Source organism: Phascolarctos cinereus, unplaced genomic scaffold (genome assembly GCF_003287225.1).
Source record: "Phascolarctos cinereus isolate Bilbo 61053 unplaced genomic scaffold, phaCin_HiC Scaffold_2;HRSCAF=192, whole genome shotgun sequence".
NCBI lineage: Eukaryota > Metazoa > Chordata > Mammalia > Diprotodontia > Phascolarctidae > Phascolarctos > Phascolarctos cinereus.
Window position 1 is genome coordinate 57,524,845 of NW_027555625.1, and position 18,819 is coordinate 57,543,663.

The 18,819-nt window shown below is 44.9% G+C and overlaps 1 protein-coding gene across 1 annotated transcript in view; it reads right to left on the reverse strand.

Moving 5' to 3' along the window:
* GSE1 (Gse1 coiled-coil protein) overlaps positions 1 to 18,819 on the reverse strand; it is an 804,746-nt gene that overhangs the window by 439,920 nt on the left and 346,007 nt on the right. Inside the window, 1 exon segment of the mRNA XM_020989231.2 lies at positions 11,343 to 11,526. Coding sequence (XP_020844890.1) covers positions 11,343 to 11,526 — 184 coding nt within the window.

Consider the following 18,819-nt stretch of genomic DNA (forward strand, 5'->3'; position numbering starts at 1 on the left):
TACTAGCTGTGTGACCCTGGGAAAGTCACTTAATCCCAATTGCCTCACCAAAAAGCAAAAATAAATAAATTTAAAAAAATAAAATAAAGACACTTTCCTACACACACAGCCTTCTGGTCTTAGCTCCTACAACCTGGCCACCTTGCACAAATTAGTCTTCCCAATGCTGTTTAAGAGTTCCAGGGAAATCAACTCCATTAATTGGTTTGAGATCAAAGCTTGAGGCCTCCCAAGTCCTAATTCAGCCTGAAAGCCCACAAGGAAAGTGGCTGGGGAGGTAGGGAGAGGATAATGACTGCAAATGTTTTCTACACCATATTTTTTTGCAAATCATTCCGAGGAAGGAGAGGAAAAGGTCAAAGTTTGACCCAATGCCATCTCCTTCCCAGCCCCAAGTAGTCCTCTCCCCGCCTCCAAGCTCCCACGGAACTGTCTGGCAATAGGAACTAGCAGCTTCCCCAGTGGCCAACATTAAACACTTTGTGGTGGTTTCTGGTCTGAGCAAATCTTGGGAAAGCCTTCATGATATCTAGAGTTAGGTTGCCCCAACTAAGACTCCCCCATCTTCCAGCCAAGGAAATAATAATTAGAATTTATGTGGCCTTTTCAGATACAACACACTTCACATATTTTACCTCATCTGATCCTCACAACAACATGTACCATGCTATTTTTATCCCTGGTTTACCGATGAGGAAACTGAGGCTGAGAGAGTATAAGTAACCAGCCCAGGGTTGCACAGCCTCTAGGGACTCTCATCAGGGCCTGGTAGGATGTCAAGACAGGCAACGTGATGGAATGGAAAGAGCCTTAGGCCTGGAGTGACATGAGTCAGAGTTCAGGGTGTGACATCTACAAGCTATGTGATCCTGGGAAAAATCTGCACTACTTACCTTCCAAAGTTGTGGAGGGAAAAAAAGGGGGTTTGTAAATCTTAAAACTGATATAAATGGGAGTGACTGAGCCAGCCTCTGCTTCTACTTCCCCATTCTGCCAATATTAGGTACTGACTTCTCAACATAGATTTATGACCCCCTGGAGGCCGGGGATCTCTTGCTAATCTCCACAATATCTCCCATAGTAGGTGCTCAGAAAATTCTGATCTGGATAAATGAACATCTAGAGCTGGAAGAGAGTGTAAAGCAGGGGTTCTTAACCTGGGGTCTGCGAACTGAAAACATTTTTTGGTAACTGTTTTTCAATATAATTGGCTTCCTTTGTAAGCTTATGTTTTCATTATCTGTATTTAAACACATGATTCTGAGGAGAGGTCTAGAAGCTTCCCCACACTGTTGCCAAAGGGATCTGAGACACAAAAAAACCTAACCAGCTCAGTTTCCTCATTTTACAGAGGCTCAGAGAAATGAAGTGACTTGCCTGAAGCCACACATATAATAAGTGGAATAGCTGGAATTTGAACTGAGTTTCTCTGACTACTTTGGGCAGCCTAGGGGTACAGTGGATAGAGCACCAGGCCTGGAGTCAGAAAGACTCCTCTTCCTGAGTTCAAATCCAGCCTCAGACACTTACCAGCTGTGTGATCCTGGGCAAGTCACTTAACCTTGTTTGACTCAGTTTCCTCACCTGTCAAATGAGCTGGAGAAGGAAATGGCAAACCACTCCAGTATCTCTGCTAAGAAAACTCTAGATGGGTTACCAAGCATTGTGACTGAATGACAATCTTCTGACTCCCAATCCAATGCCCTCACCACTGTATTATGTTGCTTTGGTGTGAGAGAACACTTCAATATTTATTCTTCATTGGAATATAGAAAGAAAGAAAAGAAAGGTCAGATTGATGACTCCACAGGGAAGAGTGAAAATGTGTCTGCTTGAGAATGAGCTTGATCAGAGACCACAAAAACTACAGTGATGTGCAAATTATATACAAACCATATCCAAATCACTGGGGCCCTCCCTCGGTGGTGGCTTCCTGGTGAGCTGCACACCGAGTGGACAGCTGCCCAGGACGCCGAGGGAGGGAGCTGCCAAGGCACACTTGGGAGGAAGCTTGCCCTTCATCTGCTTCCATTTCCTGATGGGGAAAGTGTCTCCTGTCAAGTTCTCCCTTGGCTCTTATTCAGTTCTGTAAACGGAGTCATTTTACTACCCACAGGGAGGGCAAGAGGAAGAAAGGAAGGTGAGTCTTATCTCTCCATTTGGGCATTCCATTCAACACCCACCTTGACAATGCAATAGCTCCCTAACAGGTCTAATCCACCTCCCTCAACTGTCAGAGGAATCTTTCTCAATCATGTCACTCCTCTGATCAAAAATATTCAATGGCTCCTCACTGCCTACTAAATAAAGGCCAAATTCTTTTGTCTAGAATTCAAGGCTCTTCACAATCTGGCCCCACCCCACCTCTCCAGTCTCATTTCAAATACTCCCCTCTACACACTCTATGTTTTGGCCAAATTGGGATTTGAATCCATGTCTCCTGGTTGCCAATTCCAGGGATTGCTAAATCATCTACTTTATAGGTTTTTTTCTTCCCTTGTCCCAATAGGCTTGCTCCTTCTATCTGCGCATCATTCCTCTTGAAATCCTCTCACAGCCTAGTCAAAAATATGGTGACTTGACAGGTTCCTTCCCCCCACCCCCCCCCAAGGAGATGTAGCTGAAATACATAACACCATCTCAACAGGAAAATTCATTCTGCAGCATGTAGTGAGAAGGGAACATGGCAGCCCATGGACTTAACGCCTGTCCCCATGCCCCCTGCTGAAGCTGTTAACACAGACTGATTTTCTACAAGCACAATGAGGAGAGGAAAGCGGTATCTTAGGGGAAATTTAGGATCATGAGCTGGAAGGAACCTGAGAGAACATATAGCCCAACTGTGTCCCACCACCACTCCATGAAAAAAAACCAAAACCTGATATCCATAAAGGAGAAATGACTTTGCCAAGGTCTACTATAAGTGCCACAGGTGGGATTCAAATTCTGGTCTTTGGATCCAAATGCAGGACTTCCTTCTGTCCTGTGCTATTCTATTCTATAAAACAAGAGAGTCAGACCGTCTCCAACTGGCCATTCCCAGATGCAGGGCAGGAGAGGAGATTTTCAGAGGAAAGGTAGTGCCTGCATTTAGATGTGTATGTTTTGGTAAGGGATAAAAATATCTTATCTCCAGTGTCTCCTGGATTGAATCTCACTCAGTGCCTGCAACCACACTGTCTCTGACGGTACTGCATGCATGATGAATGAGGAAAGGGTGAAACACCATTCTCAAGTATGAAATCGAAGGGGCAGGGATCATGGTGAGTGAATGAGAAATGCTCTTCTCCCTCTCTTACTCATCTTCATAGCCCCTGTGAGCAGTCATTCAAGCTGGAGATCACACAGTCTGTGCTTGGGTAACTGAGGGAGGGAGGGAGAGAGAGAGAGAGAGAGAGAGAGAGAGAGAGAGAGAGAGAGAGAGAGAGAGAGAGAGAGAGAGGAGAGAGACAGAGAGAGAGGGAGGGAGAGAGAGAGAGGGAGAGAGAGATAGAGAGAGAGGGAGAGAGAGATACAGAGAGAGGGAGAGAGGAACAGAGAGAGAGAGAGAGAGAGAGAGAGAGAGAGAGAGAGAGAGAGAGAGAGAGAGAGAGGAAAGACAGAGAGAGAGAGGGAGAGAGACAGAGAGAGAGAGAGGGAGAGAGACAGAGAGAGAGAGAGAGGGAGAGAGACAGAGAGAGAGAGAGAGAAGAGAGAGAGAGAGAGAGAGAGAGAGAGAGAGAGAGAGAGAGAGAGAGAGAGAGAGAGAGAGTGTATGTCTGCAGGCTCTGAGGCAGAAAGCAGCCCGGCTGGGAACAGGAAGGCTGTCTCAGGCGCCAATGAGATGTGGCAGGTGTGTAATGAACCATTAGTCAATGTCACGTTTCCTGAGCAGCAGACGGCAACCTGGGGGCTCTGGCCTAACCGTGGGGACGGCTCTCCTGGCACGTCCCTGGCTCCAGCCCTGCCATCATGCCGCGGCTCCCAACAGCTTGAAGGGGGAGCAGCTGGCGGATGGGAGGCTCGTGCCCCCCAGCTGCCCCTGCCCCTAGCACACCCCTGCATGCATTTTTCACTGTGGGAGGTGACCCCTGTCATGTCTGCCCTAGCTCCAGGAGGATTCTCCAGGGCTCTCAGCCATTCACAGCCTGTTCTTGGTGATGTGGGAGGGTGAGAATAACGGGAAATTGTGTGCATGTGTGTGCCCGCCCTTGTGGTAGAGGTGGGGGTGGAGGTGTGATTGACTGCATAAAGTCTTCATCTCATCCTATCCAGAGGGCCGGGGATGGGAGCGGACACCTCTTAGGAGGACCTTGGGGAACTCTGAGGTTATAGAGGGAAGCGCTTCATTAAGTTCTCACTATAACACTGGCCGGGTCTCTTGCTGGACTCCTAGGTCAAAGCTGTTTTGCCTGGCACCCACCGTGTGAAAATCCAGAATAAAAAACATCTCCCTATAACCTCATAAATCCTTTCTATGTCTCTCTGTCTCTGTCTCTCTCCATCTTTCCTCTCTCTCTTTCTCTCATACACACACATATCTTTCTCTCCTCTCAATTTCCTTTCTCTTCTCCCCCTCTCTCCCTCCCTTCTCCCTCTCTCTCCCTCTCCCTCTCTCTCTTCCCATTCTCTCAATCTCTCCTCTCTCTCAGCCTTTCCACTCTCTCACGATCTCTCCTCTCTTGCTTCTCCTTTCCTCTCTTTCTCCTCCCTCTCAATCTTTCCCCTTGACTTCTCCACCAAGGACTAAACTCCTTAATGCCATTCAACTTGGTGCTTGGCTAACCCCGCTTGCAGATAGGACTGCCTTTCTTCCAGCGCCTTAGACTAGTGCTTTGTGGGGTTGGAAGAAAGAAGAGGAGGTAGGAAGGTGGGACTCCTAGGGGTTTATATGCTTTTTGACCCACCTTCTCTGTTGTCTGTGACTGCTTTTAGATTTCGGTTGTAGCAAAAGAGCCTGAAGTGTTCAGGGCAGGAGAGCCCCTCCTACAAGGGTGTTGAGTACATAGCCTACTGCTTACAGGATGTACCAAGGAATTATATCAGAGGATTTTAGACTTGGAAGGAACCCAAGAGGGCTAATCCAGCCTCCCACTCTATAGTCTTCGAGTGGTGCTGCAAGAATAGCAATGGACTAGAAAAACTGGGTTTTAATACAAGCTCTGACATTGACTGGTCGTGTGACCTGGGCAAGTCAACCTCTCTGAGCTTACTGACTTCACAGGAATGAGTTTTTTAAACCTTAAAGTACCATGCAAATGTAAGTTATCTTGCATTTGAGAGTCAGGAGAGCTGAATTCCATTTCTGGCTTTATCCCTAACTCTGTGACTCTTAGACCAGCTCCCTCCTTTGGATATTAGCTTCTTTACCTGGAAGATGACTGAGTTGAACCAGATGATCAAAAAGATGCCTTGCTATGCTAACATTCAGTGATCCAGTGAAGAATCCCCTTCTACCATCCTTGACAGATGGGATAACTGCTAGAATACCTCTAGGGACAGGGAACTCACTATCTGTCAAACAACCTATCCTTCCATTTGAACAGTAGAACAGTGGATGCCAGGGTGGCATGGCAGAGTTGTTGGATATCAACCCCCGGACTCTAGAGTTCCCTTTAGTTCCCTTCCCCTCAGCTGACTCCACGGTCAAAAAAGCAACAATCAGGACCCTTGGATTAGAATGCAAACTCCTTGAGGGAGGAGACTTTCACTTTTGTCTTGGTATCTCCAGTGCTTTGCATTGGTACCTAGCATGTAGTAGGTGCTTAATAAATGCTTGTTGACTGTTTGATTGGTCTACTCTCTTAACCCCTCTTCCTACTTCCACTCTTTTGGCAATGCAATCCCTCTTCACCAATGCTTCTTGCAATTCCTATCTTCCTTCAAGACTCAGCTCAGGGACCCACTCCCTCAAGATCTTCCCCAATTTTCCATTGTTAGTACTCTCTCCCTCCTCAGTTTTCCTGCCATTTTGATACTTAAATAGACCTCTTATTTCATTGATTTTCCTCTCTCTTCCCCCTCCCCTCATTCCTTCCAGGAAGACAGATCACAACTCATCCATGCCCACCGATCCTTTGGGACTTTACCACGGACTTCCAAGAAGTCTTCCAGAGGGGGTCCAACCAATGTATCAAGGATTTAACTTTATACCTCTCAAGGTATGGATTCTACTGGGTTACACAGTCCATTGGTTATCTCATTGACGGTAAGGATTATTTCTTTCTTGTATTTGTATCCCCAGTGCCTAGCACAGTGCTTAGCATATCTTATGAAGCCCCTTCCTCCATTTCTCTGATGACATAATTGAACTGCCCCTCCCCACCTCCTGAATGACAGAACTTCTTGTGTTTCAGCCTGCTCAGTCTACCACGTGGATGAAGACCTTGGGGTGACCCAGAACACAGGAAACCTTCCTCAGTGAGGTTCATAATCACTCAGAAGTGTTTGGCCCAACTCTCCGTATAGGAAAAACCAAGCAAATGAAGAATGCCTATTGTCAAGATTGTGATGTATAGTCGGACTGATAACCTACAGAGCTTGTCTATGGGCATGCATTTCTCAGGAAGACACTTGGCATGGACAATGAGCTGAGACCAGAGCTGTGCAGGGGAACAAGAGTGGGAAATTATCCCATGCTCCTTCTGACCCTAAGCTTCTGCCTATAACAAAGGTCCACCTTTTTAACAAGCACATTTTCCCAGTGATGTTGTATGACGGGCAGTCATGTAATACCACCATTTCTGAAGAACATAATTTTTCAGGACACTAGACTTATTGCTGCATATGTTGTATGTAGAACTTGAGCTTCTTGAGGGGAGTAGGGGCTGTTTTGTCGGTGCCCTCCACCTGCAGTATCTAGGGCAGTGCCTGGTACATGGAAATAAGTTTTCTTGTTCAGTCATTTCAGCCATGTCTGACTCTTCATGACCTCATTTGGAGTTTTCTTGATAAATTTACTGGAGTGGTTTGCCACCTCCTTGTCTAGCTCATTTTATAGATGAGGGAACTGAGGCAAACAGGGTTAAGTGACTTGTCCAGCTAGTAAGTGTTTGAAGCCAGATTTGAACTCAGGAAGAGGAGTCTTCCTGACTCGAGGACCAGCACTCCATCCACTGAGTCACCTAGATGCCCATATTGAAGTAAGTACTCAATAAATATTGATTGAATTCAACTTTACTCATACCTATGACAATTCATCACAATTAGGGCAGGACCAGCATCTCTTACAACCCTGCCCAAGGGCAACAGCTAGGAGGACAGATGTGAAATTGCATGAGATAAAAAGAAGCAGCAGCTTTTACTTTGAACCAGGCTCTATCTGTTCCCTGCCCACCAATCAGCCCCACTGCCTAAGGTCCTTTACTGATCTAAGAAGAGGATGTCCCAGGTAGGGATCACCTCCAAGAGCTCAGAGGCACCTTCCTCTAATTCTTTGGATGAGAGCTATGGAAAGCCTGACCTTTGGCCTCTTTGATGGGCTGACCTTAGTGCACCCCCCTTGGGGAGGACGGATGACAGGGTGGGCAGATTCCATCTCCAAACTCCACTCTCCATCTTCCTGATGAATGCAGTCCCTCCTGACTGCTGATGGTCGTTCAAGGGTGACTAGGAGCCAGAACCAAATGAGTTCTGGGGCTCAGGTTTCAGTTTTCCTACCAGGTGGTTTGGGGGCTTTGCTTTAAAATAAGCAGACTGTGAAGACTGAAAGGGAGAGAGAGAGACAGAGAGACAGACAGAGAGACAGACACAGACAGAGAGAGACAGAGACAGACAGAAAGAGAGAGGGAGAGAAAGAAAGAGAGAGAAATTGGTCTCCGGGGAGTGGACAGGAAGTGGTCAAGTGGTGAGCAATGAAACAAGGCAGAGCAGATATGCTAGCTGTTTAGAAGGCAGATAACTGTGGCTTTTGTCACAGACCAGGGACAGACAGATTTCAGGGGGTCTGTGAATCTGAATGGGAAAAAAAATATATATCTTTATTTTTATTAGCCTCTCACTGAAATTTAGAATTTCCTTCAATCATTTAAAAACATGATTCTGAGAAAGGGTCCACAGGCTTCACCCAAGAGCCAAAAGGCCTAGGACACAAAAAAAGGTGAAAAACTCCTGCCATAGATAGAGTCCCTCATGGAGCTGTGGGGCTACCAGATTAAGCAGGTGACCAGGCAGTGGGAAGATAAGATTAGGTAAATAGACTCAAGAACATCAAAGTACAACTTCATGGAATATTCTCAGAAGCTAAGACAAGACCCTACTGTAAAGGCCTTGGATAGGTTGGGTGGTTCATTATGGCAGCAGCTAATTTTGATATGGAGTTTTTAAGTTGTCTAAAGCATTTCATGTGTCTTAAAACAATCCTATGAGGTACAGGTACTACAGACCCTAATGTAATTTTATAGAGGAGGAAAAGGAGGTGCAGAGAAATTAATGCCCGTGCCCACCCAGCCAGGCCTCTACTGATTCCAGGTCCAATGCCCTTTCTATAATATCACTTGCCTCTCATTGGCCACCAGAGGATCTTGGAAAAGTTGTATGTAAGAAGTTAGCCATTAAAGAATTCAATTCAACAAACATGTATTAAACATCTGTTGAATACAACATATTATACTAGAGCCTGGGAGGACAAAGAGCTATAAACTGAAACCGTTTTTTTGCCTTCAAAGAGCTAGCATTTTAGAAGCCCAAGGAACACAATATGTAGACAGAGAAATAAATACAAGATAAAGGAGGTGGGAGAAAATACTAATATGTGGGAGGGGAGGCAGGGATGGACAGGAATCAGGAAACACTGGAGGAGAGAGCACATTTCAGTCAGAAAGACAAATCATGCCAGAGCAAGATGGGAGATGGAATGTTGAGTTTAAGGGACAACCGGGACACCATTTTGGCTGGAAGGGAGAATGATTGGAGTAGTCTGAAATCAGCATGGAAAGGAAAGTTGAAACTAGATGTGAGGAGTTTGTATCTTTTCTAGAAGCAAGATTTTTTGAGCAAGGGAGTGACACGGTGAAGTCATATTTTAGCAATAGTCATTTGCTAGCTGTACGGGGGACAGATTGGAGAAGGGAGAGACACTGGAAGCAAAAACATGAATTAGGGGGCTGCTGTACAAGGTCAGGAGAGAGATGAAAAGAACCTGCACCAGGATTGTAGCCCTGAGAGTGGAAAGAAGGCTCCAGATGGGAGATTTTGTGGAGATGGAATGAACAAGACTTGGAAAATGATTGGACACGAGGGAGGAAGAGGGGAGAGTCGAGGGTGACTCTGAGGATGTGAATCTGGAGGATGAGCCACAATAACACTAATAACCAGCTTAAGGTTTGCACAGCTTTTTTCTATATCACTTGATCCTCACGCCAACATTGGGAGGTGGGTATTATCATTATCTTCCTTTCACAGATGAAGGAACCAGGTCAGACAGAGGTTAAGTGACTTGCCCAGGGTCACATAACTCACACAAGGAAGGCACTCATATGGAGGTCAGAAGAAGCAATATAAGGACATTCTCAAGGTCTCTCTGAAGAACTCTGGATTGACTGCATGACATGGGAGTTTCTAGCAAAGGACTGGACAGCATGGAGTGCCCACATCAAAGAAGGTGCTGTGCTCTATAAGCAAAGCAGAATTGCAGTAGCTCAAAAGAAACATGAGACGTGCAATTCAGAGACATCTCCACTCCAAATGTTCATATGGGCTATTTGGGCCAGACCTAAGGCAGAGCCTACCAAGCTTGTATTGGTCTGATCAGCCACAGTTGAACACACTGTATGTTGCCTCTAACATAATGAAATCATTTTGGTTCTTTTAGAGAATGAAGGACAACTACCACCAACCAAGCATTCTGAGGCTAGATTTGAACTCGGGTCTTCCTCATGCCAAAGCAGCATCCTATCTACAAGACCTAGCTGCCTCTAAAGCATTTTAGAGCAAGAGTAGGCACAGAAGAGAAGATGAGTTCTGTTTTGGACATGCTGAGTTTAAGACATCTTTGGGACATCTAGGCGGAGACAGAGAGAACCTTACTATATGACCAAGTTCACATCCTCGCTCCACTATTTGCTCCCACGTTATTTGTGTGGCTGTAGGAAAGTCTCTTGGGCTTTCAGGGGCTCAGTTTCCTTGTCTGCAGTTTCACGTACAATCATTTTTTTTTATTGTACTGTGTTATGGAAATGCTTATTTTATTCCATAAATTGAAATAAAATAAATAAAAAAACAAGAGAAACAAGAAAGAGAAGAAGGCTGAACTAGTTGACCCTAAAATCCTTATAAGAGCTAATGTTATAATTCTCTGACATCAGCCAATTGCTTTCATTGGCATGTTGGCTAATGCCCACTGCTACCTCTTCTGTTGCTTTGCGAACTGGTCCTGATACCCACTCAAATCCTCAGCCAGTACTCACAAGCCCCTTCAGAGTCAGTGGCTGGCAAAGAGCCAATAGCATATTTCACCTTCTCTCCATCATCTTCCTATTCTCCTAGAACAGCTGGTGGTTGGCACACTCATCCCTGCATCTACCAATCTATATGGTTTCTATCCTCAATTTTATCTCCCATCCAGTGGTTAGCGCTCTCCCTCTCCATTCATCAGAAAGGTCAGAATTTTGGCATGTTACTTCTCAAAGACTTCCAAACTCTATCACACATCACAGCTGTGACCCTGGGAGTGGCCTTAAGACCTAATGGGCCCTCAAAACTGGCCATTCCAGAGCTGCTTTGAGTGTCAGGGTATGATCCATCACCTCTTTGGTGTTCCTTATGCCTCCCAGACCACCCTCAAGATCCCCTCCTGCTCCCCTTCTGCTCACTGGCACCAGCTCCTGTTGCTAAACAAACACCACTTGGTGGGGGGAATCCAGAGCAGCAAAGGCGGGGATTTTTAACTCCAATCCACTGGCCAGGAAGGAGACATAAGTCCCCACCTCCAGCTGCCTTCTCCAAAGCCCTTACTGATGGAGACTCATTTTATGGCCTCTCAATAGCTACTCTGGAATTTTCCCAAGGAAATTGGGAAGGGGGGGGTCAGCGATTAGGTTACCCTCATACTATACTGGAAACACTGAAATATAAATCAAATTAAATGCTTTTGATCCTGGGGGGAAGGGGTGCACTGGGCTGTCCCAGAGTGAGGCTCCCCTTTGGCCTAGTAATAAACAGTCTAAGACCTCTGAGTCCAGGGAGGTAGAATCAGCTTCCAGTCACTGCTCCTTCCCTGTAGAACCAGAGATGGTCTGGGTAATGTCTGCCCATATGGTCAGAAAAGTCTGTAGTTATAGACTTCTGGGAGGTCCGTGCAAATTCCTCCATCACCACAGTCCTGTCCTAATCTCTACCCAAGACACTTGTGAAAAGGCACCTACTTATGCCTCCAAGGTCGGCGCTCTCTGTATCCATTCCACTCAGCTGGCATTGGTTGGAGCTGGAGATGGCCTCCTGTGCTGTCCTGTTGTTTCTGTCCAGGTTGTCTGGTGCCCCTGGGAGTACATCTACATCCTTGACAGGGGGCTTTGTAGTAATCGAAGTCTCAAGGGAAGAGGAAGAAGCCTGTAAGAAAAGGAGATGATCAGATGTGGTAAACCACTGGAGGATTCCTCTTTACACCTAAGACTCTCTCTTTCCGTCTTGTGCCAGGCACCATTGTCATCCTCAGCCCCATGGTGGCTTCAATCCCACTTGAAGATCCTCAACCATATGCCCTTGAGCCCTAATTTACTTTGCCAGAGAAGACTCATTAGCCATAAGAACAGAGGGCAGCCAAAGGCACATGTTGGAGTGAAAAGCATGCTGGGTTTGAAACCACAGGCCATGGGTTTGAATCTTGGCTCTGCTTAGATATTAGTTCTATGACTGGGTGAAAACAATTTTCTTTCTTTGGAAAGAAATTTCTCAGTTTTCTCATCTATAAAAGACAGGGTGAGGGTTAGCAGGTAGGATCATATATTGAGAGCTGGCCGGGCCCTTCAAGGTCTTGAGGTCTAACCTCCTTATTTTACAGAACGGAGCTTAAGTGATCTGATCAAGGTCATCCAGATAAGATCAGAGGCAAGATTTGAACCCAGGTCCTTAACTCTAGAACCAGCGCTCTTTCAATTATAACCCTTCCCTCAATTTTTTATATACCATGTGCCAGAAATTATTTAATGGGCTTTACCACGTTATCTCATCTGATTCTCCTAATAACCCTGGGAGGTGAGTGCTACTGTTATCCCCATTTTACAGCTGAGGAAACTGAGGCAAACAGCAGTTTATTAACTTGTCAAAGGTGATATAATAAATGTCTGAGTCTGGATTTGAATTCAGGTCATTCTGAGTCCAAGTCCTGCACTCTATCCACTGCACCACCTAGCTGCCATTTTGGTGTAAAATACCAACAATAAAGAATAGTATAAAATAAGGGTAGAGTGGTAGATTTTAAACAGAGAGTGAAAGCTTCTCACTGCCAGATTTCAGAATCTGTACTGTACTTGGCAGGCAATGGGGGCAGCTGGGTGGTGCAATGAATAGCGTGATGGGCCTGGAGCCAGAAAGACCTGGGTTCAAATCTGGTCTCGGACACTTACTAGCTGTGTGACCCTGCACAAGTCATTTAACTTATTTTTGCCTCAGTTTCCTCATCTGTCAAATGAGCTGGAGAAGGAAATGGCAAACCACTCTAGTAACTTTGCCAAGAAAACCCTAAATGGGGTCACGAAAAGCCCAATGTGACTAAAAAGACATAACAAAAATGGGGAGCCCTATGAAAGGAGGATGGCAGTATCAGGGATGTATCCAATTAGGAACAAGAGTGAAGAAGTGAAGTCTTCAATTATCTCCCCCAGTACCCAACACAGTGCTTTGCATGCAGTAGGCGCTTAATAAGTAGCTGCAGAATAAATGAATCAATCAGTGGGTGATGGAGCCGAACATTATCTGAATGACTCTCCAAGTCACGAGACTCTAAATCTGCCTAAAATGATTAGTAAAATGAAGGACTAGAAATCTGTCATCATTTTCCCCGTTAGTTTAATTTCCTGGACTCCATCGGTGGACACCGGGGCAGTCACCAGATCAGTCCCATTTTCCATTTTTTACTGAGGCAGATTTAATGCAAAGAAAGTTGTATTTGGAACCAGTGGGCCCAGAATTTGAATCCCAGCTCTGTTACACACATATAATGAATATTCCTCAGTCTTCCTTTGACAACTGAGGGTCTTGTATGAGCTGGGGCAAGCTGCTTAACTTCTCTGAGCCTCAGTTTCCTCATCTGTAAAGATGTTCTCTAAGGTCCCTTCTAGTTCAAGATTGATTAGCTTTTTATTACACATTTTCCTTGAGATACCACTGGGTTTCCACTTTGGAATTTCCAGCCCTGTTACTTTCAGACTTGGTCACCTGACTTGCTTTCACTGGTGAGATGAACTACACAAAGAGGTTCTCCTCTAAAAAAATGGGAAAATCCAACATAGCTTGGATGAGCTTGGAAGTCAGGGCCAGTTAAGTGGGTTTTCTGCTAAACTGAGTTACCCAGAACACCCTTCCAGTTTCATGCCCTTGCTGGTAAAAACATTTCTAAATTGGCTTGGTAAGTACAGTGTATGAATGAATGAATGAGAAGGCATCTACTAAGTTACTAGGTTACTATGTCTTGGAAAGTCCAGTGTATGAATGCATGATTGAATGAATGAATGAGAAAGTATCTCCTAAGTTACTAGGTCTTGGTAAGTCTAGTGTATGAATGCATGATTGAATGAATGAATGAGAAAGTATCTCCTAAGTTACTAGGTCTTGGTAAGTCTAGTGTATGAATGAATGATTGAATGAATGAATGAGAAAGCATCTACTAAGCTACTAGGTTACTATGTCTTGGTAAGTCCAGTGTATGAATGCATGATTGAATGAGAAAACATCCATTAAGTTACTAGGTTATTATGTACAAAGTGCTATGATAAGCTCTAAGGATACAAATAGAAAAAGTGAGAGTAGGTGCTCTCAAGGAGCTTACATTCTAATTGGAAGAGACAACATATCATTAAAGTTCAGCTGTAGGGCAGACAGAATAGCCCCAAAGTGCTAAGGGTGAAGCAGAGGGGCTGCTGGCCAGGCCCAGGGGTCCTTAGGTCATTTCACGTAGGTCAGATAACAGTGCCAGGGGTCTACAGGGCTCAGAGCCAGGGCAGGTAATAAGGCCCAGAGGACCTTATGAGGCAGGGGCAAGGCAAGTGTAAGGTTGGAGGTCCTCCATCTCACCTGAAGGAATGGAGGTGGTGACTTCCACCTCATCCAAGCTGCATGAGCAGTCCAACAGCCCAGACAGATTCTGGGCATCTGGGGTCAGGGGGAAGAGGGGCAGGGGAAGGTAAGGGAGGAAAGGAGCCCCATTGCAAATAGACCTTTCTTTCTTCCTTTGATGATTGAGGATCTTGTAGTAACTCCAGTTCATCAAAGAATCATAGACTCTTAGAATACGAAATGTCCTCAGAGACCTCAGCCCAGCTCCTTCATTTGACGGTGAAGTTAAATGAATCTTTCAGATTCATACAAGAATATCTGGCAGACCTGAGACTCCTTCTCCATCACTTCATGACCTCTAGACATCAATATATTAATTACACAGCACTGCAGATATACATGGCACAAGGTATTGGGCTGGAAGAACTGACAGATATGGACTGGGCACCAACAGGGCGCTGGGGATCAGAATCACAGAATCTCCTTGTTAAAAGGGAGCTTGAAGGTCAAACTAGTACAATCCACAGCCGAACAGGAGCCATCTTGACAATGTCCCCTTCCTGCTTCAGCTCATGGACCTCCAGGCCCACAGCAACTTTGAAAACAGCTCAAATGGTTAGGGAGTTTTCCCCTAATTTGAGCTTAAATCTACTTCCCTGAAAGTTCCTCCTATCATTGAAGTTTTGCCTTTTAATGCCACGAAGACAAGAAAAATCTAATCCCTCTTCATTAGGTCACCTCCTTCAAGAAGCCTTCCACGATTCCTTCCAGTTGTTAGTGCACTCTCCTATCACTTTGTAATTATTTTGTTTATCTCTGTGTTTATGTTTGAACATGTCCAATCCTCCCTCCTCTGAGAGGATGCCTGGAGGGTTGGAGCTCACTTACTTCAGCATTTGCTGACCCAATGCTTGGCACTTCTCGACAAAAACGAAGAATGAACAGTAACAACAGCAATTCTAGAACCTTCTCTCTGATGGTTCTCTCCAATCTACCCTGGACATAGAGCTTCTTTGCACATGGTTGTCCGCCTGTTGTCTCCCCCACCCCTTAGACTGGCAGGTTCTTGAGGAAAGGAATTGCCTTTCGCTTTTATAGCCTTAGCACTCAGCACAATGCCTGGAACATGGTAGGCCTTTAATAATATATAATAATAATAAATTTAATAATAAAATCACTTCTAACCAGAACTTTTTTGGTTGTTATTTAGTCATTTCCAGTCATGCCTGACTCTTTGATACCCCATTTGGGGTTTTCTTGGCAAAGATACTGGGGCAGTTTGCCATTTCCTTCTCTAGCTCATTTTACAGATGAGGAAACTGAGGCAAAAAAGTTAAATGACTTGTCCAGGGTGACACAGCCAGTAAGCATTCTGAGATTTGAACTCAAGAAGACAAGTCTTCCTAACTACAAAGCCCAGCTCTCTTTCCATGCCTCACCTCGATGCCTCAGACTAGAATACAGTAGGCACTTATTAAATGCTAATTGGTTCACTGATTGGTTGTCTCTGATCTCTGAACAGAACTGATGCATACTTGATAAGCAATGTGGTATAGTATACAGATCACTGCCCTTGGAATCAAGAAGAGCTAGGTTCAAATCCTACCTGAGATCTCAACCAGCTATAGGACCTTGAACCAATCACTTATCCTCTCTCTGCCTCAGTTTCCTCATCTGTAATATGAGGCAGTGGGCCTCAGTCACTTCTAAAGTGCTTTCTGGCTTTAAATCTTTGATCCTACAAACCGATGGTGTAAGTTGAAAGATCTCAGGCACAAGAGTCAGGAGAGCTGAGGTTTTCGTCCCAGCTTTGCCTTTTACTTGCTGTGTGACTTTAGGCAGCTAGCCCAATCCCTCTCAGCTTCAGTTTTACTATCTATAAGTTGGGATAATAATAGTTGCCCTGTGAACCTCACAGCATTGTTGTGGGAGTCACACCAGACAACATCTGTGAAAATGTTTAAAGCGTTCTTATTTATTACAGAACAAGGAGATGAGGAAGCATGAGAAAAGCAGAATGAAGAGCTTCCCTTTCCATCAGAATTATTTGAGTGCTCAGAGATCAGAGCCCTAGAGCTGGACAGAGCCGCTGAGGCCATTCTAGTACAGTCTCTCTCCTTTTAGAGCTAAGGAAGCTTTGGCCCAGGGAAGTAAGTGACTTTCTCAAAGTCATACCGCTAGGAAAACATCAGGGGTAGATTTGAATTCACCCAGGTCCTTGTGCTCCTGAGCCAAGGCTTTTTTCATCTGTGCTAAATTATTTCCCACTAGTCTTACAATCAATCAGTCGGTCAATTTGTTATTGTCCAATCTTTCAGTCATACCCAACTCTTCATGGACCATACTGTTTGTGGAGTTTTCTTGGCAAAGATGCAGGAGTGGTTTGCCATTTCCTTCTCTGGTGGATTAAGACAGAGGTTAAGTGACTTGCCCAGGGTCACATGACTAGTAAGTGTCTGAGGCTGAATCTGAACTCAGATCTTCCTGATTCCAGATCCTCCACTCTATCCATTGAACCATCCAGCTGCATGATTAATCAATAAACAAGTATTACTGAGCATTTACAATGTGCCAGATGGTGACCTTCCACCACTCCTCCCATTAGATTTGAGGCACTTTGAAAACAAGGTTTATGCGGTATCTGTTCTTGTATCTCTAGAACCCTGAAAAAGAGCTCTGCATGTGGTAGGCAGTTAATAAGTATTTGTTCAGCTGAATTCAATGGATCCAAGATTTCGATATATGTAAGGTGCTTGGCAAACCTTAAAGTGCTAATAGCTTAATTGCTAGATATAAATGACTGCAATTAACATTACTGCTAATGAAGAGTAATATGCTGAAAAGACCACTGGATTTGGAATTAGAACTAAGTCTGAGCTGGGCTACTTATGACCTGTAGAACCTCAGGAAGTGACCAGGCAGGTCACTCCCCCACTGGGTTTCGGTTTACTCATCTCTAAAATGAGAGAGATTGGGCTAGGTGAACTCCAAGGTCACTTCTAGCTTTACTGCCTATGATTCTATGAAGCTGCCACCAAAGGAGAGAGCAAACTCTCCACACTGTGGTAGAAAGTCTTCATTAGTGGCTGTGACCCCAAAAGAGTAATTCACCAGGGGATGAGTCACTCTAAACTCAGCTAGGTTAACTCTCAGACAACAGAGCCAGTCTATGTCCACTCTTCATGACTCCATTTGGGGTTTTCTTGGCCAGGATACTGGAGTGGTTCGCCATTTCCTTCTCCAGCTCATTTGACAGATGAGAAAACTGAGGGCAACAAGGTTAAGTGACTTGCCCAAGGTCACACAAGTAGTAATTGTCTGAGGCTAGATTTGAACTCAGGAAGATGAGTCTTCCTGACTCCAGGCCCAGCACTCTATGCACTATGGCACCACCTAGCTGCCCCTTAAGCAGTTGATATGCCTATGTTCAAATCCTTCCCCTCTTGATAGGATGCTTGTGCTCCACTGAGGATGATACTGACATTACTTGCCTGCCCAGTGATGTCATATTGATATCTCTGCTTCTCACTGGACCAGAGATTCCTTGAGCACACTCCATTCCTGAGTGGAGACTCCTCAGTGAGTGTTAGTGAATGGGGAGTAACAGAAAGACCCTGGGATCTTAAGATAATAGAATTTAGAGCTGGAAGACATCTAATAGAGATGCCAACCACCTCCTCTGACACATAGGAAAGTCAGAAGTGACTCATCCAGGGTCATATAGATGGTCAGTAACAGCGCTGGGATGGGAACCAGGTTCTTTGAATTGGAATCCACCATCTTTTCTCACTATACACTATCTCAGCTGTCATCAGGCATGAGAAAAGTGGTATTGTCGAGAGATCAACGTGCTTATTGGCAAGGTGAATTTGAAGTGGGGAAGGGTAAGACAGGAAGGAAGTAAGGGAGACAAATGAGGAAACCATTCGCCACAGGACTTACTTCGAGAGAGAAAGGCCCTTAGTAATCATCTGCTCTGAGGGGTTCTTCATTGTTTTTTGTGTCATCGCACTACTTTGGTGGGCTGGGAAAACCTAGGGACCCCTTCTCAGAATTAGGTTCTTCAATGCATAAAATAAAATACGTGAAATAGGATTCAAACCCAGGTCTTTTGACTTTGAGTCCAATATTATTCAATACCATGGATATTATTGTATCATGGCTGCCTCTTTCTTATAATTGTATAGATGCTGGATAAGAGCCTTAGAATGAAGTGGCAGCCCTGGGAACAGAAAGAAAGGGTCTTTTGCTGGAGATATTTCAAAGGTATAATTGGCACCAAGAATCAATATAATATGGGAGGCTGTGAGGGGAGTGTTTCTTGAGCCAGGAGGTGACTGACTGCTAGGCTCTGGGCAGGGTTTCTGGGAGTGGACCAATTGGAATTGCTCAGGGAAGTAGGGTCAGGGGATTGAGGACTCCCTCCTTCCTGATTTATGAGTTCCAGGGCTGGGGTGCCTGTATAAAAAGAAACTTCATGTTGATCCAATTTTTTTAGGGATTAGCCCTATAAAACCCGAGTGCCTAAGTGAGATGGATGGGACGTGAATTCTGCTGGAAAGCTCTTAAGAGTCAATGAACCACACATGTGAGCAGACATATAAATTTACCATTCGTTTCCTGGCAAGG